A 21,412-nucleotide genomic window follows, 5' to 3' on the forward strand; every position below is an offset into this window, starting at 1 on the left:
TACCAACCAGAGAATATCACATTATGAGGGGAGGAGTATTCTAACGAAGAGTCTGTTTTAACTTGAGCAACAATGGCAAAAGCACCTTCACCTTATTTGTATATATACGATCGATAGATACAATTTAGTTTGTAAGGTATAGATGCATATCATGAGCATAATTCATGGTTTTATTGTCTCAGAACAGGATAGTCAGAATGGGAAACAGTATAATGTTTGATATTATATCAGTGATTTTATGGACAAAGGTTCAATTAATAAATACATATCAGAATCAGCTTTATTGGCCATGTATGCGTACGCATCCAATGAATTTGACTCAAATTATTTGACAGAATAGGAACGGGAACAAAAGGTGGTCTGTTAAGAAGCTCAAAGGCATAAGCAGCTCATGCCTCCTTTAACTCTGGGATTGTAGAGCAGAAGTTCTGTGTACGACTTTAGCTTTCTGCCGTTGATGCTCGGCCTTTCTGCAGTCTTCATGCTGTTTGTTGTCCATGGAAAAACAGAGTCATGGAACTGGAACAGACAGTGCAAAGAAAAAACACTTATACAGAGATTGATGTAGGTTCACTATTCGCCAAATCAATAAATCTTGAAGAAAAGCAGTTATTGTGAGCCTGTGCTGGACAGACAGAATGTCTTTGTGTGTCATTGCTGAGTTCTGTTTTTTTGGACAGCGTTTGGGGTCTTGAGAGATGAGTCAACTCTTTTTTTTATGGCTCCCGGACACTTATTACTCATTTGGATGAGCTAATGAACACATGCTGAACAGAAAACACAAGCATGCACACACACGCACACACATACACACACACACACACACTCGCCATGGCAGACAAAAAAGCCATTTCTAAATTGTGAGCTAACTATGAACTACTGACATTTTACTCCTGATAAACAGGATGTGATGAAATGAAGACATTTTGAGCATCGAACACTTTCTTTCCTGCATTCTTGTGACTTTGTGCGACCAAAATATGTTTCTGCATCAATTTATGGTGGAAATTACTTTTATTTACGTAAAGGAAAACACAAACATCGAGCGTCAGGTGACAATTAAAAAAGTAATAATATAATGCCAGGCAGCAACCTCTGGTTCTGTCAAGTGAAGTCAATGCGGAGGTGTTTTAAACCTGCATTCTCTCTAATGTCCATCAGGGGGCGACTCCTCTGGTTGTATAGAAGTCTATGAGAAAATGACTCTACTTCTCTCTTGATTTATTACCTCAGTAAACATTGTAAACATGAGTTTATGGTCTCAATCTCTAGTTTCAAGTCTTCTTCAATACAGCATGATGTTCATTTAGTACATTATGGTCCATTTAGAGTCAAACAGACCATAAAGCAGGGGATGCTTTAGGGCGGGGCTACACGGTGATTGACAGGTCCCTCACTACCAGAGCCGTATACTGCGTCTCTACGTTACTTCTCCGCAGTCCAAATATGGTCACTTCCGCTTATTGGTTGCTTCAAAACGTCCACAAACCAATGGGTGACGTCACGACGACTACGTCCACTTCTTATATAGTCTATGTATAATGCATTAAGGCTCGCAAGCATTCTATATTAATTTCAAATATGTATTCTCTGGCAGATAAACCTAATCTAATCAATTAATCCAGACATGTAGGCTTGATTTACTCTTCTCTCCTGCTTTTGTTTGTGTTTTTGTTTTGGGAAACACCCTCTTTAAATGTGCATGTGGCACTTATTCAACACAATAATAAATTAATGCATTTTATTACATTTATAAACACTCTTGGACTTTAATAGCTGACATGCGTTTCAGCAAGATTTGACGTTGCGTCTGGGACGGCTTGTCGGAATTGGATGTAATGTGGATAATGCGGATGAATGCACATACACTGATGGCTGTGGTGCCAAAGAGTCTGAGTCTGGCTCTGACTCATCACAGAGAAGTCAGAATGGGAACACAAACAACAACGGGAGACACACCGGGACTAAACCAACATCGCATTTTAACAAAGATTACACAGGACAGTTCTCAGGTGTCGCTGGTTACGACTTCCTGCAGGGAAAAGGACCCTCGGTCCACGTTTCAACCTCAGGATCTGAGAGTCTTGGAGCCAGAGTCTTGACACCCCGACTCTGCTGCCCGCTGGGAACGGCTGGAATCCGTCTCACGTCCAAAATGGCGCTGCATGCTGCACCATACGTGGTCTGTGCCACAATCCCATCTGGTCTTATTCTAGATTTGTAGTAACGGAGTGACGGCGTGAACGTTTTTGGTAAAATCAAAATGGATTAGGTTTGTCTTACAGCACCACATACCTGGCAGACGCCATCTTTCGAGGCTCGAGTTTCAAAAGGGGGGTCAGATGTAACACGCAGGTCTTGTGCGTCCTCACATGTGCGCTCGGGGTATATGATGAAGGTGTGAGCGGCGGAGCGCAGTGAATGATTGCGGTACCAAACGTTGACCTCATGTGGCTTTTCGTGCACTGCTCGTAGAAGGTATTTGAAGTTCGACTCAGTCCCCTCAGATCTCACATGTGGCTCGTATTTGCACCGAAATACCTCCCAGAGCTATTGGCTGATTTGAAAATGGATGTAAACGCGAAGCTCTCTGCTGTTTCTCCCGGGCCATGTGGCTGTCTTTTAAGTGTCAGTGCTTTACAGGGACATAGGAGGGTATTAACATGTGCAGCTATGGAGGGCTGTTTATCCCATCACGGTTTCTGTGTGTGTGTGTGTGTGTGTGTGAGAGAGAGAGAGAGAGTGAGAGACCAAAAGAAAAAAAGATATTTCACAATACTACATTGGTTCAACATTGCCCAATTAAGTGAAATGCTAACTTTTGTAAAAAAAACAGAACAAATGTGGTTTGAAAATTGCTTTCTGAGTGTCCTTGTCCGCTCTCATTCATGAAAACATGGAATCTGCCCAAAACTTCGTGCTTGCTTTGTCAGTTACACAACACTGCGGCGTGGCACTCTGCCCTGTTATTGTTAACTGGCCCGGTCTCCGCTTCAAGGCTTATGGAGGAATAAAGATGGCTCTTCTGCTCGGAGCTGATGACGGACATGTGTTTGATTCTGTTTTTCTCAGTCAGATTTCTGGCAAAATCCCCTGAGCTCCGTCAGACCAAATCAAATTGAGGCCGTATCGTTTCTAAAGATCTGAATTGGAATGATTTATTTTCTTGAGTTAGGCCTATTTGGTTCATTTTGCGTAATCTGTATTTTAAGTTGATTACATCTGTACATTGAAGCCACGGTGTATCTAATTCAATCAGAAGCATTCCTATGTAACTGATATATTGTATGTGACATGTGTTGAGACATATGCATTGTCTCAGCCTCTTCTCTCTGCATGTAGTAGAAGCAGGGAAGTGGATGAGGTTTGCGAGATCATTTTTAGAGCATGTTTGCAAGAGAGTCATTGTCTGCACAGAGTCCCCCGCTGGTTGTGGTTTTATTTCAACGCCGGGAATCAGCATTTACATTGTGGATAAGGATCAGAAATGGAAAAAAAGAGAGTAAAAGAGTCTTTTCTGAGGAATACACGGAAAGCATTATGTTTTCGTCTTATGACTGTAATCCTTTGAGAAAAAAGTGCAGCTGAAGGATCTTCATTGTTAAGTTATATGGAGTCAAACATGATGATCATGTTGCATCAGTGAGGATGATGAAATGCAACAAAAGGCCTGAGTGACAAACCAGGTGGTCTGTAAAGAGTACTCCTCCGCCTTACCATCCCATAAACAAGAAGTAACACCACTACATGAGAGGAGACTCCACGCAAAGTTTGGGAACATTTTTTGCTAGCTTGCCCAAGTGAGCCGGGGGTTCAGTGTCTCGCTCAGGGACACTACGACACGTCCCAGTCGAGGATTGACCCTGCGGTTACCAGACAACCCTATTAACCCAGTGAGCCACGGCCGTCCCCAAGTTACGCACCGCAGGCTCAGGCTGTGACATGTTGAGAGCATCAAAATGCTCCCAATCTCGTCTATAGCACCTTTAATATGTGTCCCTGACAATGTTGAAACCAAATCTAGGCCCTCGGTGAGCCTGCGTGGGACACAGGAAGGGGAGCTATAATCTGAATGGCACGTTGGATTACGTTCAAGATCTAGAAAGCCCACAAAAAACAGACTCTTATTTCACAGTTTGTGAGTTGATAGACACTCCAGATACCCAAATGTACAAGCACGGAAAAAGTTCCATATGCCCCCTTTAAATCTGTCCACTATACTAAGTCTTATATCAGTACTTTACATCCACGCGGTCTGAAAACCATTAAAAACACACATTTCATACAGAATATAATACGTTTCCACACCCAAACTACATTGCTCCAGTATAGTCTAGTTTTGAATTTGAAGAATACAAAAAAAAGGTTTACCTATGATTACCATGTTGCCTTTCTCTTCTACGCTTGACTGCCTCCTGGCACTCACATTTAGCCTTCAGAAAACAACCCCAAAGATCATTAAATAGACCCGATTTGAGAGCCTTTGGGAAGGGGAGGCTGAATCTATGCCCCAGGGCTCTGGAAGAAGGCAGAGATGGAAGGATCACAGTGCAACAGTAAATAATGTTACAGTATGAATAATGAGCTCCCTCTGTGCCAGGGCCTCAACTGGACTAATAGAGACCTGTTTTAGATTAGGTCTTGCACAAACATATATATACACACACGTGTACATGTGCATGACCAAACACACACACACACTCTCAGTAGGGAGGTCCTGTCAGTTTAGATAATCCGTTGCTCATGGGAAGAAAAAAAAAAGCGCTCTGGGTTCTGCTGTGGGGCAGATAATATAAAGGAGGAAACAGAGGGCACCACACACATCTTTAGTCACCCATTCCTTTGAATTGTCAAGTGTTGGGTCATCCGTTTCCCTCTGTTGGTCTCACGCTTCCCAGAGTTTTTTTCCTTCTTAAGACTGAAAGTCAAACCTCCTCCAGCCGGGCAGTTTTTTTCCCAAAGCTACAAAATATTTGATACACTCACTGAGCATCAATTTAAGTCTCCATCAGTGGTGCAGGGCTGCCATCTGCTGCCAGCATGAGGTTCATTTTACAGTGAGGAACTTTCTAACTGCTTATGAAAACATCTTCATTTAACACTTATGTCTCTAAATGACCTCCATTATTAAACGAGACCATCAGAGAGAAGAGGGTCTATTTCTAGAGTTATTCTTAATGAAAAACAAAATGAAAGTTCCTGGTACTAACTTAAAGGAAACAGTCATGCAATGACATGCACACGGTGTTTATTTAAAAAAAAAAAAAAACTCCAGTTTTAAGTGTCAAAATCTCCAGGGATACAATAATTCATCCATATCAAACATCTTTCATTTAAAACTGCACGCTTTAAACTCACTTTACAGGGAGAGAGAGCAGCTCTCTACACAGTAACCTTTTTAACCAGTTTGTGGTAGAATTCACAGCCAGGACAAGTAAACGTGTAACATCAGAGAATCACAACATCATCATTAAGTGGAAATATATCAGTCAAGAGGTTGGATGCCTAAAATGATCAGAATTAGAAGGCTGGATATTTATTAAAAACATCTGAGAGCATGCTTCATCAGGTAAATATCTACACATGACCAAAGTGTTGTTATATCCACAAGTCTTTGACAATCTGTTTCTTTAGTACATTCTGATTCCACCACTCAATTAAAGATAATTAGACAGATTTGTTCAACAAAGTGAATTTCACGCCACACTCTCCAGTTCGTCTCGGCCGCACGACTGCTGCCAAAATCAGTGATACTGCAGTTAAATCTAAGCCGAGCATTACATTACTAATTCATGTGCCTTCAGCTGCTTCCTGCAGGGTCCTCCTTCTAGGTGTCAAAGTGTCTCGAACTGTTTGTTGTTATCGTCTCAGTTCACGTCCTCCCCGCAGCTACCGGCTTCGACTGGCAGGGCGAGGAGAAGGCGATGCAGGGTTAAAGAAGGTGAGGAGGCACCGAGACTCTCAAGTCGGCCTCTTACACCCACCCCCCCACCACTCATCGCTTCTCCAGTTTTTTGAACCGGGCCTCTGCAAAGATGAGAAAAATTAGGATGTGATCACTCAAGTCTAAAGGCAATGCGGTCTGATGACGTTTGGCTGTAATGTAGAAATATCCAAGTGTGTCTGTGGTGTCACAGCACCATCTGCTGGTGGACTTTATAATGATAGAGGTGCTGTAGTATTATTAGTCAGTGCTACACATACCAGTCAAAATAACCATCAAATAGAGAGAGAAGCGATAATGTTTCTGCTCACCAAACACAGTAAAGTAAAGGAAGCACATCGATAGTTTTTGGATGTGTGTGTGTGTGTGTGTGTGTGTGTGCGCATGAAGACGTGATGTTACGTGCTGTGCTGAGGCTTTATGTTTAGTCCAATGATATAGCGAGTGAGACCGATTCTATTAAAACAAAGTAAAATATTATACATGCACACTTCTGCATATTAAACGTCTTACCCAGTTTCTTGGAGTACGCGTCCAGTTTGTAAGCCGCCTGTTCAAGTGAAGACACCTGCTCCTCAATCTGATTGATCTGGTCCAGGTAGGGCTGTAAGCTGGCATCTAGAGCAACAACAGACATACCAGCAGGACGTTCATGTTGCAGTAGAAGATATAACGTAAGAAGAGGAAATAAACAAGAATATCGTGACGGATAATGTGTCTCACTCACATTTGTTGTTGAGATCCTGCAGGTTACGGCTGATGTTGATGCTGATGTCCTTCATCTCCATGTACTTCAGACTGGTTATCTTGTTCATGTTCTCCAGCAGACGGTAGTCCTCACAAGTCCCTGAACAGGTGAGGACATGTGCATGAGACAGGGAACAAAACAGAGGGTAAGGGAGGTGATTATGAAAGTAAAAAATTAAAGAGTGCATCTTTAAATCACTACTCTCGCTCAACATGTAGTTTATTCCTATGTGCAGAAATAGAGAAGATGTACAATGTGTTAAAAGACCTGTTAGTTCTCCTTGCAGGAAGACGGACATCTTTTCAAACATATCGGTGCACAACTCGTTGATATCGGACTCTGCAGGCTCCACAGCCTCCTCTGCTGTCTCCACACCACCATCACCTGCACGCGAGCATTAGCAGGATACATCCAGAAAAAAAATAGTAAATAATAATAATAAAGCCAGGATAAACAATTCAAGAGAAAACAGACTGACAATAATGGTTTACAATGTTAAACGCACGTAAAAGCAAAATATTAGGTTACTGTGCGATGCTACTACGTTAGCATTAGCAAGCTACGGAAGCTGCGAGGAGACAATCACCCACTGTTCGTGCTGGGCTTTTTGGGAGCGACCGCGGGGCTTTCCGCCACATCCTCCGGGGCTTCCGCCGGGCAGCTGAGGCTCGCGGCCGCGTTCAGAGCCGCCAAATGTGCCGTTGGTGCCCTGGAGATGCTGTCCATTGCTGCGGCGTCGTCGCCCGTCGCAGCCATTTTGTTCCTGTTTTGACTTTTTTTTTTTTTTTTCTCTTGTCACATGAGTGGTCACGTGACGTCCACCCGCGCACCGCCCGCTAGTCGCGCGCTTTGCCACGCCCTGATGAGGTTGGAATGTGAGGCATGCTATTTAATACCACTTTTACAAATTACTGCTAACAATATATTTAATTATTTAGTAAAAACAAGAAAGTAATTTTAAAAAAATGCATGGAGGCTGCAGCCTGTCAACATAATAATTAGACTTTTCACATACAATAAATTTAAAAAATAAAAAGATAATCGAATTTGAGAATTAATAAATTGTTTTTCAAAAAGATTGGCTTTTGTCCAATAAACCTCAATAAAATGTATATTTCTGGGTAAAGTACATGTACTCAGCTACTTTATTGTCTATGTTCTGATGACATAGAAAGCACAGGTTCCTCCAACATTAGTTTTGATCGTCAAATGGATCCCACATTTCACTCCAAAACTACATCATTGTTCTCTAGTATTTTATCACCATTTTAAAAACATACAGATAATTATTTTACTGCTAGAAGAGGTCATCCTTATATTCCCCCCCAATAAAAATACGTAAACCATATTTAATATTATGGTTGTAACATAATAGTTTACAATTGAATTGCATTCATAATATTTGAATTAATGCATTAATAATAATTACAAAAGCCAATTTCTGCCAAAGAAAAAACAGATTACGAGTTAAGACATGATTAAAAATATATATTCTTAAATTATAAGATGGTAAATCAAAATTAGGCTATCTTACATTTTAATTTAGGATATCTGTATTTTTCTTATTATGCTTAACTTATAATTTTATTTTTAATTTCTTGTTAAAAATGGGCTTCCATCCCTGATACACAACACAAAATCTGTGCAATATAAATACACCGTGCAATAAAAAAATATTCTGTCTGTATATATAATAGTTTTTGTTATGTTTTAGTTATTGTGGATTTGTTACCTTTTTACTGTTTAATTACTTATTAAGTTATTTATAATACTTGTTTTGATCTTGTTTTTTACTATGTCTCTTGTTTGCACTATCCACTATGCTGCTGCAATCCTGTAAATGTCCAAAATAAAGGATTATCTTATTTTATCTTAGAAAAACCTTAGAAATCACTACAACGTCTCGGGATTTATCGCTGTGCGCGCTCCCGCGAGAAGCATGCGGTTCTTGGCAGGCAGAACTCGGCATAACACCTGTGTCAAAAGAAGCTAGGCTCGTGACAGGCTAGCAGCAGTGGACTGTAAACATGGCGGCGTGCACAGCTACAGGGCTGTGCCGACCACCCCGTTACTATTAGTCTGTAGAGACACCACACCACCCCCCCACCCCAAAAAACATGGAGACCGAAGAGGAGCAGCACATAACGACGCTCCTCTGCATGGGTTTCCCGGACCCCGACGTGATACGGAAAGCGCTTCGGCTGGCGAAGAACGACATCAACGAGGCCGTGGCGCTGCTGACGAACGAAAGCCCCGGACTCGGGTATGGATACGAGCCGATGGAGAGCGGGCCTGCACCCGGCGGCGGCGTGGGCGGCTCGACCGGAGGAGACGTGGAGAACAGCAGCAGCAGCAGCAGCGGGCGGACCGGGACCGGGACCGGGACGGGAGGGTTTGATCCACCGCCCGCGTACCATGATGTAGTGGATAGCGAGGTAAGAGCAGTAGCAACCAGCGTCTCCAACCAAGAACAGTGGGGCTCGCCCATTTAAACTAGCTAAAGCTAGCTAGCCTCGATGCTACACGCACCGAGCCCAACGTGAGCTGTCAGAGAGCAGGCGGAAAATACTCTCCAGTCCTATACGAGACCAGGACGTTGTCACTTGTCTGCTAACATGACGCATATAGCTACTTAAACAGATGTAGCTTAACCTTTAAATCGCTATTCTAAACTTACAAGCTAAACCCAGCTAGCTATAGTAGCCGGCTAGCTAAGCTAACGTTAGTTGAGAGTTGTTGAACGCGCCAGTAGCCGGACCAGGTGTAGCGGCACAGAGGCGTCGCTCTGGAGGATTTAAATCACAGACTTTCTCTGGTAGTAGGTAATTGATCATGTGTGTGTGCGCGTGTGAGAGTGTGTTTGTGTGCGTGTGAGAGTGTGTTTGTGTGTGTGTTAGTGTGTGAGAGGATCGTTGCACTTGATGCTTTGAGGCCGGTCGTTGGTTCTGTCAGAGATCCACCTCAAAGGAGAGCAGCACTTTCTTTAAAAAAAAAATCACAACTGTAAGATGACTGATTCAGACTTTCTAACCACGTGTTGTATCCCTTTTGATTGGCTGTTCCAGCTGCTGTGATTATGAATCAGCATAAAATAGGTACAAGTTATCCACAATAGCTTTTGGCCATCTTTCTTTCCCCGCTGTCACACGGTTGTAGCTGTAGCGTAAACAACAGTTGGCATTTACAGTATGCAGAAAATAGCACTTGCAGGTCACTGTAGATAATGAGCCTATTTCTTGTAAATATGCCAATAATGATGTTTCAAAGTGACTCATACTGAGTTCATTAAATCTAAAAAAGAGCTGCAAAAAAACGATTTTCCCTCTATGTCCACAAGTCAAATTTGAACCCATTTTCTCCATCTTGTTTCAGCCGTTATTGTTATTGCGTTATGCACTCATGTATATTATTGGAACCTTTACAGAATGTGTAGTTGTCGTGAGTTGGAGAAGCGTCTCTCCCACATGTCGTCATAACTCCTGAAACATGCAGCGTAGAAAATCAGCCACAAGAATATAAAACTGCTTTATTTCCCCTCTTCCTCGCGTCCTCTGTTTGCTGTGTTTGTGCTGAAGAGGCACGTCACAGGCCTATGGCCCCATGTTATGCTCCTAAATATAGCCTGCAGTCTCCCTAGCACACAAACACATTGCAGTTATTTATTTATTTTTGCAGGGGGGGGTCCCAGGAGGGCTGCAGGGTGCATAGTAACAGAGTGGCCCGAGTTACCTCATCGCCCTGCACAGCCTCCTCACATGTAGTCTGTGCCTTTAGAGACCTGAGCCGTTTCTCCTAAAGCCTGCAGGTCTTGAAACAATGAGGACGTTGCAACTTATTTGCACATTTGTTCTCCCGTTTGGTTATTTACAAGAGGTCCTGAATATTGTAGATAGGACATTTCTTGTTTTCTCTATGTTGTCCTTTTTGTAGAAATCAGAGGAACCAGTATTTATACTAAATTATCAGGGATTTGCAAATTCTGCCAGCAATGAAATGTCTCCCCTCTGTTACTTTGAACCTAGTGTTGTTTTTTTATACCGGTGTTAGGTTAGTCTCTCGCCCTCTCTCCTTCCTCTCATCCATCTATCTGTCATTTCTAATTTACCCAGAAAAGGAAGGGATGAAACATGATGCTCCTCTGTTGCCTTCTCCTCCCTTTCCCTCTTTCTCCGGCTCTCCTCTTTAGCGCTCAGTCCAGCACTTTTATAAAATGTTTCATTAAAACATGCACTGAACACCTTGACCATTATGTATGCTAATATGTGGAGATGTATTCAAATTGGTGAGACTTGACCTAACTGTACTTTGCTGTATTCATATTTGTACTCTGCAGTGCCCACAGGCCAACGTGACCAATGAGCTGTGAACACTGTTGGTCATTTCTAATGTAGTTGGAGCTGAATCCCAGAGCTCCGTCGTAGCTTAAGATGCTTTTTAATACTAGACAGCAGGTCAAGCCTCTAGAGATAGCTCTGCTTAAATGCTTTGCACAATTGCAGAGCAAACATCAATCATTAGTTGATGAATGTGACGTGCTTTAATGTTTGTACACATGCTGAAATGTTCCACAGCACTATTTCAGAAGAATTTAATCATGAATATTCAAATGACATCATGAATATGTAAACGTAATGTAAATTATTCAATAATCCTTCGGGTGCGTTCACCGCATGGACTCGTACAATTTACTGCTACTGGCCACGCTGTGTTCTCTGAGTCTGAGCTCAGCTTCGTGAACCGTGAATGCAGACGGTTTAAGAGGTCACTTTGGTTTTAAACCTGACCATCACGACCGGTTCATTTGTGACCGCAGAAAATACGTCATTGTGTGGCAGCATGACAGATGTTTCTGAGGCCATTTTAGTCCTTCCTGATATTGATCCGATACCTGAAGCAGCGTATCAGCCGAGTTCTGATCTGAAAACATATATATATTACTGTAATATTTAACAGCTATATACTACTAACCCTGCGTGGCTGTGATAGGATCGCTATCGTTGTTGTATGACCTGGCTCAAGTTAAACCCTTTAGTTAAAACAAATGCATACAGAGAATCATTGCAATATAACTTTCTTTTATTATCTAGTTTGACAGATTCTCCACTGTAAAATATTGCCAGATTGCTGACATTTTGCCAGCTCTAGCATTGATTACACTTTGCCTGATCGGTACTGCGCGTGTGTGCAACTCTCCTCAGAGATGAGAAAGACGCGAGGTGGCTCACTCGTTGGCTTCTTCCTTCATCGATTACAGATTACAGCTATGTTTTTTACAGAGCTGCAGTACTTATTGAGCAGGATGTACAGATCGGGTAGCGAGTGACGCGTGTTGTTCCTGTGTAGTGTAAATCAGCTGATAAGTGATATAATAACGTGATATCGGATCGGTGCATAGACTCGCGTACTCGCCGATAACCGGTCCAGCGTTTTAGGATCTGTACTGGAGACATTTCCGATACTGGTGCCAGGATAACTCTAGGTAGCATCATATTGCTAACAAGACAGCATCATGTCAGGTGGTGGAGGGTTCATTACACACACCACATCTTACACATCACAACCCTTTTGACTTCAGTGAAACACTTGAAAACAAGCACCTGTGCAGATTTGTTTTTAAAAGCTTTTTTTGGAAGGAAATAGAGATGAAGGGCAGATCGTTGAGGAGAGAGGACACGAGCGAGCAAAAGAATTGAGCATCATCCTCTCTGACTTTATCTTTGCCAGAGGCTGTTTGAATTAACCTCGCATAGAGGACAGCTGCAGCGCCCTGAAACAACGGACGACGCAGTGCGATTTTAAAAAAGGAAAGGGTTGTAATTGCGTCATGCATGTGCGTTTACAGCGGAGCAACGATGAGAATGGGAACTGCTCGGGGGGCAGCATGGAGTTTCCCACCACCAACCTGTACGAGCTGGAGAGTCGGGTGTTCACCGACCACTGGTCCATCCCGTACAAGAGAGAGGAGTCCCTGGGCAAGTGTCTTATCGCCTCTACCTGCCTCGCCCGGCACGGTAAGACCGCGGTTGTGTGGGAGGGAAAAATGTATTTTAACCATGGCGAGCATTATAACCAAAATGCTCGCCATCTGCATTTTTATGTGTGTGGGTGGCATGTTTTGTTTGGACCGTTGGGTGTTTTTCACATGTTGTTATTTTGGACACTTGTGTCTCATGGCTCAATCTGTACCTCCTTAGTCACAGCTATTTATTTTTTTGTCCCCATGTTTGAATATGAGATGAATATGTGAATCCAACTCCTCCCTCTCTGCCAGGTCTTGCTGACGCTGATGAAAACTGTAAGCGGTTCATAGATCGGTGCATGCCGGAGGCCTTTAAAAAGGTGAGCAACAAAGAGATTAACTGTGTTTCAGTACTTGTTCATCGACGTACATTTTCCTAATCGTCCTCCGTTCTGTCCGTCTTGTTCGCCGTCGCCAGTTGCTGACCAGCAGTGCCGTTCACAAATGGGGCACCGAGATTCACGAGGGAATCTACAACATGCTGATGCTGCTGGTGGAGCTGGTTGCAGAGAGGGTGAAGCAGGACCCCGTCCCTGTAAACCTGATGGGAGTCCTGACTATGGTCTGTTCTCATAATACTTGTCTTTTTATTACCTTTCTTCTGTCTTTTTGTATTCTTTCTTAAAACTTGTTTGTATTACTTTTAAATAAATACTTTACCCGTGACACAATTCTGGAACAAAAACACACATTTTAATTTAAATGATCAATCAGTTATTATTGTGTGGCAGAAGATCAACCCTGGAATTATCTGACATTACTCAGAGGAAGCTGTATGTGAGAGCGGAAATGTCCGAATCGATCGGACCGGACTTTAACCACGACAGACTTTATCAGCTCCCCATTACAAAGTCATTGTGATGTCCGATTAAGTCCATGTGGGAATGGAGCCGATCATTTTACGCAGAATTAATGGCGAGCGAGTGAGCGTGTTGATGACTTTTCTATCATGTGGCTGGAGCTAAAAACAGAAGAAGGCAAACATCTGAGGGTGAAGAAGAAGGCTCATTAACACAAAGACGTCAACGAAGAAGTAGAACTGGAGAGACGACGAAAAGTCGTCAGACAAATTCAAGGAAGGGAGAGAGACTCTCACCCCTCGCCGAAACCAAATGGAGTATTTCCAGTAGTGAGAATGTGTCTGACATGCGTCTCCTGTTGTGAGCTTCATGTGTGAACCTCTGGACAACGTCCGTAGTTTATATGAGAAAACAATTCATTGTAATCAGTGAATGGCTGATGCTGTGAATCAGCAAATTACTTTAGTTTGTTTCCAAAACCAAGAATGATCTTCTAGTGACCCCATTTAAAAAAGAATATAATCTGCTGCTGAAGAATGAATCATAAATATGTATTTGTGTTCTGTGTCGTTGTTGTTTTTGTGTCCAGGCCTTCAACCCGGATAACGAGTACCACTTTAAGAACCGGATGAAGGCCTGTCAGAGGAACTGGGCGGAAGTTTTTGGGGAAGAGGCCAACATGTTCGCCGTCTCTCCGAGCAACGCCTATCAGAAGGTAAGGGGCGACTCGTGTGTTTGGGACTCTTTTAAGTGTGATCGGCGTATGTGTGCCAAGTCATCCAGATGCACTAGTAAGGTATGTAAAGCTGTGCTAGTATGAACACACACACTTCCTTATTAGCCTGTGTTTACTGTTCGTAGTCGGGTCCGGGGGGGGGGCGACAAATTCTTCATCGTCGCTGTTGTGTAACTGAGCCAATGGGGTTCAGAAGAACATGTGTGAGTGACACACAACGTACGTGTGTGTGTGTGTGTGTGTGTTTGTGTTTGTGTTTGTGTGTGAGAGAGAGACGGACAATAATCTGCAGTGTCACTACTGAATAAATCCACTAATAAACATACTTCTCTCTTCCAGGAGCCTCACGGTTGGCTGGTTGATTTGGTGAATCGAGTGAGTAATTAGCCAGATTTCTGTCTCCTTTACACTAATGCCATATTTGTTTTAGTTTGCCCTCATGTGTCTCCTTTCCTTGTGTCAAGTTTGGAGAGTTGGGAGGATTCACCGCCATCCAGGCGAAGCTCAATACGGAGGAACTCGAGATTGCTGTAAGAGAAACCGTCCTTACTTTGAGCTTCTTACCTTTTTTTTAACTGGTCCGACGTGTCGTGAGAGCGATGAGACGGTTCCTACTGGTGGTGGACGGAGAGAAGCGCTGCAGACTGACTTTCAGACAGACTATGCAAGCGAAAGGTCACCGTTGTTCACCCCCACGGCTCTCAGCTGCAGAGTACTGAGAGTCCCCCCCTCACCCTCACTAACACACAAACACACTCTCTCATCCTCCCGCTGTGTGATGGTTAAACTGCTCTGTTGTGTTGTGTGTTCTGAGGCATCCTTGTACTGATGCTTCCTTCTGGGAACCTAACCGGAACCACAGCAGAGCATAGCCATTGATTCAGTGTGCGCACGCACGCACACACACACACACACACACACACACACACACACACACACACACACCCCCTTCTGTTTCAAGACGGGTCGGGTGGGTTTGCCGACATCACCGTAGACACTCACTTCGTTTTAAAAAACGAAAAATGGTCTCCATCGTTTTTAGTCTCGTTTCAAAAATAAGCTGCGCAACAGCTGCTGATTAACAAGGTTAGCAAGTCCTGTGATTCGTTATCCGTGTTGAAATGAACGACTGGTAGCCGAGGCTGAAGCGATTGTTTGCTTCCGGAAAAGGTTCAGGTGCACGGGCACGATTGGCTAATAAAGACGAGTCAGATTCGGGTGCAGCTCTAAAATGAGGAGAGTGGGTGCAGACTGGGTGGGTGCTCTTCAGTGTCAGAAAGCTCAATAAGAGTGTGTAAGCTGTCAGATACTTAACATACTACAAGCACAGAGAGAGGGAGAGTGAAAGTGAAAGGAGGAAAGATAATGAGATGAGTGCTCCCCCCTCCACTGACTCCCAGGGCTGACTCTTTCATTTGTCTGCTTTAAGCAGGAAGTCAAGTGTGGGGGGGGGGGGGATTCACTGAGTGAATAGGGAGGTGGAGGAGACAGGAGCCCAGAAGCAGAGATGGAAGATAGCCAGAAACAGGAACACGGGAACCATTCATTACACTCCTGTGATTTAGCACCGAAGGACAAATGACAGCTGGCCTCTGGTATTGGAAACTCACCCACACATCTGTTTACTGTCACTCGCATGCACCAGTGAGAACCTTAGACTGTATAAGAAATGGACGGAGTCGTCATGTCATCAACCTGTTGGTTTGTGGACTGATGTTTTGAAGCTTTGAGTTCGGAAGTTATCATATTTGGACTGTGTAGGAGCGACGTAGAGACATGTCAATCACAGTAGCCCCGCCCTAAAGCATACCCTGCTTTATGGTCTGTTTTACTCTAAATGAACGTCATGCTGAAGAAGACTTGAAACTAGAGATTGAGACCATAAACAGCATCAGTTTGAACACAGTGTGACTTTTGTTCTGAACACTTGAATCTGAAAGCATCGGTAGGTTGTTGCTGTTGTGTAGATCTTCTTTAATAAGCCGTCAAAAGTGACACCTATAGATATATAGATACATCCCGGCCTCACAACTAAGGCCAATTATGTTCAAAAAATGAACACTTATTTGTCAGACTGCTGGTATTTATGATTTAATTAGTCTGTTTGTATCTGAGTCTCTTCCGCTCTGCCTCCGCAGTGCGTGTCGGCTCTGGTTCAGCCTCTTGGAGTCGGTGCAGAATATCTGAACTCCAGCCTCGTCCAGGTGAGCCATCTCATACGCACTTATTGGTAGTATACTGACCCTAAACTGCTACTGTGTATTATCTCTATTTTGCCTTATATATTGTAATTCACATCTTTCTAGTATGTTTTGTTTTTTTGTCCTTGTTCCAAGTATTCTGTGTTTATTTGCTGTATCTTCTTACCGTTTTGCTGCAGTGGCCATTAAAGTTTCATATTGTTTTTCCTAGCCCATGCTCGATCCAGTCATCCATAAGATGATCACGTACGTGCAGAACCTGGAGGAAAAGGACCTTAAAGACAAGGTAGCATTTTATATTCGTCACCCTCACTTCACTGGAATTCATGGAGAGAGAGAACGCAATAACACTTATGTTCAATCCGGCTTGTTGGTGCGTTTGTGTTGGGAAGCCAGTGAGGGGTTGTGTCCTTGTTGCTGCACTAGTGACGGATTTTTAGCACAAATATGCGATCGGCCAATCGGCATCAATGCTTTCTAGTCGCTGATCCTTCGACAGGTTGATTGTGAATTACAAATCCGCGGAGGAAAAGCTATTCAACGCTAGTTTAAAGGAGATGTTTTCACATCAATATAAAATAGATACACAGAGAATTAAGACCTGTTTCACTTCTTAACACTAGCTCTAAACGCCTTTATACAGTTTCCTCATGTAAATGCTCTTTAAGGAAGAAAAAAGAGAGAATTAGTTCTAAAAACAATACTCCAAAATATCTTTTGACATATGTGGTATCAAACAAGAGACAATTGAATAATTAAAAACACAATTTGTTGGTTTTTGCTATTAAACAATGTATGTACCGTTCGGACGTTTCTGGGCATCAACCTTCATAAATATGTAGTATGTAGCAACAAGGTGCCAGATCGTAAGCAGGCATCCAAGAGGAAGCTACAAAAATGGCGGTCATAGCGCCAAAAGACGTGATTATAGCGAGGCGGAGCGCTAAGCTGACGTTCCAAGTGCGAGTGGCAAACGTGGTAGCCATTGTTGAGCCTGTGAGGAGGGGCCACATTTGAATGTTGTCTTTACAAACGTTGATCGACTAATCCTACTCACTGTGCCTTTTAACTCGCCGACACAGGATCAGACATATATAGATTTCTTTATTTTACTGCATTGATTGTGCCTTTAACCGAGATGTTGCTCCTCATTTTGTCGGTCTACCGTAGCGTCTGGTGAGCATCCCGGACCTTCTGTCGGCCATCAAGCTGCTGTGTATGAGGTTCCAGAGGGAGCTGGTCACTGTGGTGGATGACCTGAGGCTGGACACCCTGCTGCGCATGCTCAAAACCCCCCACTTCTCCACCAAGATGAACTCCCTCAAAGAGGTCAGCTCTTTGGAGTCTAAACTACACGAGATTTCTTTCTTTTTTTGGTGTGTTTTAATGAGTTTTTGCCTCTTCTCTCAGGTGACAAAGTTGATAGAGGAGAGTACAGTGTCAAAGACGGTGAAAAATGCCATTGACACAGATAAGCTTTTGGACTGGCTGGTGGAGAACTCAGTCCTATCAATAGCACTGGAGGGTAAGAGAACCCATCACTTCCACACAGACCGATTCAAATGTTTGTCACAAAGTGCTTTGAAAAACAATTTAATTTGTAACCACTTCATAAATGCATCTTAAAAAGGTTTTCGGGCTTTGGTTTGACGGTGTTCACAGTGCTCATTAAATATTTGTATGTCTCAGGTAACATTGATCAAGCTCAGTACTGTGAGAGAATTAAGGGAATCATTGAGTTGCTGGGGAGTAAACTGTCGCTGGACGAACTCTCCAAGATCTGGAAAATACAGGTCAGCACCAGTGCACACATCAAAAGAACTCAAAAACACTTTTCTTTTTGTTTGACAAATGTTTCAAAAGTGACATTTTCCTGCTTTTGATGGATCTATTGGTTCTTTTGTGATCGTTTCAGGCGGGCCAGTCATCAACTGTGATAGAAAACATTCATACAATCATCGCTGCTGCTGCTGTGAAGTTCAGCTTTGATCAACTCACCCACCTCTTCGTCCTCATACAGAAGGTCAGTGCTGTGTTGGCTCAATGAAAAGTGTTTTGTACGTCTTTGAATAGAGGAAATAGTCATCTTTTTTATTTATTGTTTTGCATGTTGTTCAGAGCTGGGAGGTTGAGAGTGACCGCGTGAGGCAGAAGCTGCTCAGTCTGATCGGCAGGATCGGCAGAGAGGCTCGCTCTGAAACTACAACAGGAAAGGTATGTTGGCTTATCCTCGGATGGATTACTGAACGAGCCAACTGGGCAGAGGCCCAGGGGCGAAAAGTGTGAGGGGCCCCAAAGCCAACCCACAGAATGTCATTTAAAGAGACATATTTCAACCTGGAACATAAAACGACTCATGCAAGGTACAAAAAGACTGCAAAACAACTACAAAGAGACACACAATGAAAAGGGGAAAAACAACCTCAAAGAGACACAAAACAACCTCAAAGAGACACAAAACAACCTCAAAGAGACAGAAAGCGACCACAAAGAGACTCAAGGAACCGCAGAGAGACATAAAACAACTACACAGACACAAAATTACCACACAGAGAGATACTTAACAACCACAAAGAGACACAGAGGATGAGTAGGAGAGGTTTGTGGGACCTTATGCATGTCTGTGTACGAGGGGCCCGTTGTCTCATAACCCGCTCATGGGTCTATCTGTCATTCTGTCAAGGCTCAGGACATGGAGAAGTAAATAGAAGGTTTTATTATTCAGGTGAAGTCTGACTCATGTTGTGTCCGTGTAGGTGCTGGAGGTGCTGTGGGAGTTGGCTCACCTCCCCAGCCTGCCCACCAGTCTGGTTCAGCAGGCGTTGGAGGAGCACCTGGGGATCCTGAGTGACGCCTACGCCGTCAAGGAGACCGTGAAACGCGGTTACATCATTAAATGTATCGAGGACATTAAGAAGGTGAGACAGACGTGCTACAGTTGCTTTTCATTGTCTTTGTGGACTAATGAGAAACTACCATAAGTCATTATTTCGAGATACTAAGTCATTATTTTGAGAACGTTTCTCTTCATAATGACTGACGGGATCTTTTTATATATATATCACATTGGTGTAAATGGTCTTCCATAGCAAACATTGGGCCACTACATTTGTCTGCCTGCTGTGACAGTTAGCATGTCCTCGTTAGTGAAGCATGTCACCCTTCAACCGCAGTTTGTTTACATGTTTTTCCTCTTAGTTTGCCTCTGTCTAGCGTTCACGGAGCTGCAGTGGAGTCGGAGATGAAGCATGTCACTAACTGTCTTTCACAAGTTTATTATTCATTTTAAAGCTTTTTAAAAAAGGACTAATTTCCTCTTTTTCCTCTGATCATACAGAGACCGATGTCACAAAATCTCTCCCTTTTTACTCACCCTCTGATCTTCCTGTTGCAGAGCTTTGACTCGGTATTTAGTCAAAGGAGCTTCTATATCTTCTATGTGCTAACCAACTAATTTTCCATAATAATGATGATAATGATTCATGTTTACATAAAGATGGGATTTGTAAAATCATGTTGACAGATTCAAGAAACGACACGTATTATGATTAAACTCCTCAGTTCTTTAAAGGAGTCTTTCACATTTATTGATTTAGCATTATATAAACTTTTCATAAACTCCTCTTATGACAATATAGTAAAACAGTTGTAGTAATGTAAAATATGTCTTCAGAGGAGACGGTGTAATCGTCGTCAAATACTGCTCATTATTAAACACTTAAAAAATATCCTTTTACGTGATGCTAACTACATGATAGTTTGTTATAAACCATTTATTTAAATGTTAATTCATTGCTTATTAATGATAAATAGGGTGGCTTGAAGCGTTACAAAGTCGTCTTGATTTATCTATTATTAAGGATAGAAATGAGTGAAAGACGTTGGAAGGAATGTGTGTTTTATATTTACAGACAGGAAAAGAAGTGAACTGTGTTTAGAGTCAAACTGCCCCTCAAATGAAATGTATGTTTCTAGACTCACGCTCAGGAGGACTGTAAAGGCAGCGACACTCAAAGCTCATTTCTTACTGGCACTTGGGGCAAGAAGAAAGCTAACTCTGTGTTGAAAGTAAGAGAACAAGCCTGTATCATTTATACTTCCAATGAACAATCTGTGTCCAATTTCACCAACCAATCGTGGAGGAAGGTGCTTGACCACAAAGGGGTTTCACTGGTCACCGGTTGATAATTTCACACTTGATTGTAACGAGAGGTAGTTAAAAACCAGGTGTGTGTGTTAATCTTCTGCTTGCTTCACTGAGAGGGCTTCATTGGCACTGACTAATTGTTTACACAGCGGTGTTGATCGGGTCCTGGGGGAGAGCTGGCGGCATTAAATGAGTGATTTTAGCTGCTGGATGAATGGTCAGCTTTGGTGAAAGTGCAAACACATTTACTCATGCAGAGAGGAACCTAATCAGAGCCTCGGATTTATAAAAGTACATGTTTGATATTTGATTTGGAGGACAAACTTAATCTTCAGCATATTTTAACAGGATAGTTTAGAGGGTTATAACTACTTCAGCTCCCCTTTAGTAAAGGCTGTTTGACGTCGAGTTTAAGGGTGAACATATTCTTAAAATGGCGTACACTTGATATTGATTTTTTGGCGGGGTCTAAAATATGTTTTGCTGCCCCCATCCACAGCAGTACATTACTTTGCTGCTTCTCCAAACATCTACTGTAGTGAAACACAGACTATGGAGAAGATCCTCATGCAAACACATTTAAAAACACCTGAACTCTTTAAAACAGTCAAAGTCTTGATCCAGTGTTTTACATCCCAGGCTCTGCTTTTTCTTTCTCATGTTTACACAACTGCAAAAATTAGTGGGTCTGTGATGACAAAGCAATCCAATTACAAAATCTGATTGGCACGCGTTTGTGTGCTCATTCTGCTTTAATGGTTGTCATTATCGTGTGTGTGTGTGTGTGTGTGTGTGTGTGTGTGTGTGTGTGTGTGTG

The 21,412-nt window shown here is 42.8% G+C and overlaps 2 protein-coding genes across 8 annotated transcripts in view; one reads left to right on the forward strand and one right to left on the reverse strand.

Annotated features, from left to right (window-relative positions):
* Nucleotides 1-4,059: 4,059 nt before the first annotated feature.
* On the reverse strand, nt 4,060-7,764 carry bloc1s2 (biogenesis of lysosomal organelles complex-1, subunit 2). The gene is made up of 5 exons (XM_031868385.1): nt 7,283-7,764; nt 6,960-7,076; nt 6,672-6,791; nt 6,458-6,562; nt 4,060-6,027 (listed from the first exon to the last, which is right to left on the reverse strand). The coding sequence occupies exons 1-5, from the start codon at nt 7,446-7,448 to the stop codon at nt 5,996-5,998; spliced, it is 540 nt and encodes a 179-aa protein (XP_031724245.1). The 5' UTR covers nt 7,449-7,764; the 3' UTR covers nt 4,060-5,995.
* A 922-nt stretch (nt 7,765-8,686) lies between these two features.
* usp24 (ubiquitin specific peptidase 24) overlaps nt 8,687-21,412 on the forward strand; it is a 40,172-nt gene continuing 27,446 nt past the window's right edge. For 6 of the 7 annotated variants that reach the window (XM_031868263.1, XM_031868264.1, XM_031868265.1 and 3 more), the window contains exons 1-16: nt 8,687-9,127; nt 12,535-12,703; nt 12,964-13,031; nt 13,130-13,273; nt 14,101-14,226; nt 14,587-14,622; nt 14,712-14,777; nt 16,386-16,451; nt 16,660-16,734; nt 17,619-17,777; nt 17,859-17,973; nt 18,138-18,241; nt 18,364-18,471; nt 18,567-18,662; nt 19,205-19,366; nt 20,424-20,516. In XM_031868263.1, the coding sequence (XP_031724123.1) occupies nt 8,810-9,127; nt 12,535-12,703; nt 12,964-13,031; nt 13,130-13,273; nt 14,101-14,226; nt 14,587-14,622; nt 14,712-14,777; nt 16,386-16,451; nt 16,660-16,734; nt 17,619-17,777; nt 17,859-17,973; nt 18,138-18,241; nt 18,364-18,471; nt 18,567-18,662; nt 19,205-19,366; nt 20,424-20,516 (1,905 nt within the window). In that variant the 5' untranslated portion in view covers nt 8,687-8,809. The remainder of the gene's footprint in view (nt 9,128-12,534; nt 12,704-12,963; nt 13,032-13,129; nt 13,274-14,100; nt 14,227-14,586; nt 14,623-14,711; nt 14,778-16,385; nt 16,452-16,659; nt 16,735-17,618; nt 17,778-17,858; nt 17,974-18,137; nt 18,242-18,363; nt 18,472-18,566; nt 18,663-19,204; nt 19,367-20,423; nt 20,517-21,412) is intronic. The other variant, XM_031868269.1, reaches the window with a different exon arrangement.

This window comes from Anarrhichthys ocellatus, unplaced genomic scaffold (genome assembly GCF_004355925.1).
Source record: "Anarrhichthys ocellatus isolate YVR2014 unplaced genomic scaffold, GSC_Weel_1.0 scaffold42, whole genome shotgun sequence".
NCBI lineage: Eukaryota > Metazoa > Chordata > Actinopteri > Perciformes > Anarhichadidae > Anarrhichthys > Anarrhichthys ocellatus.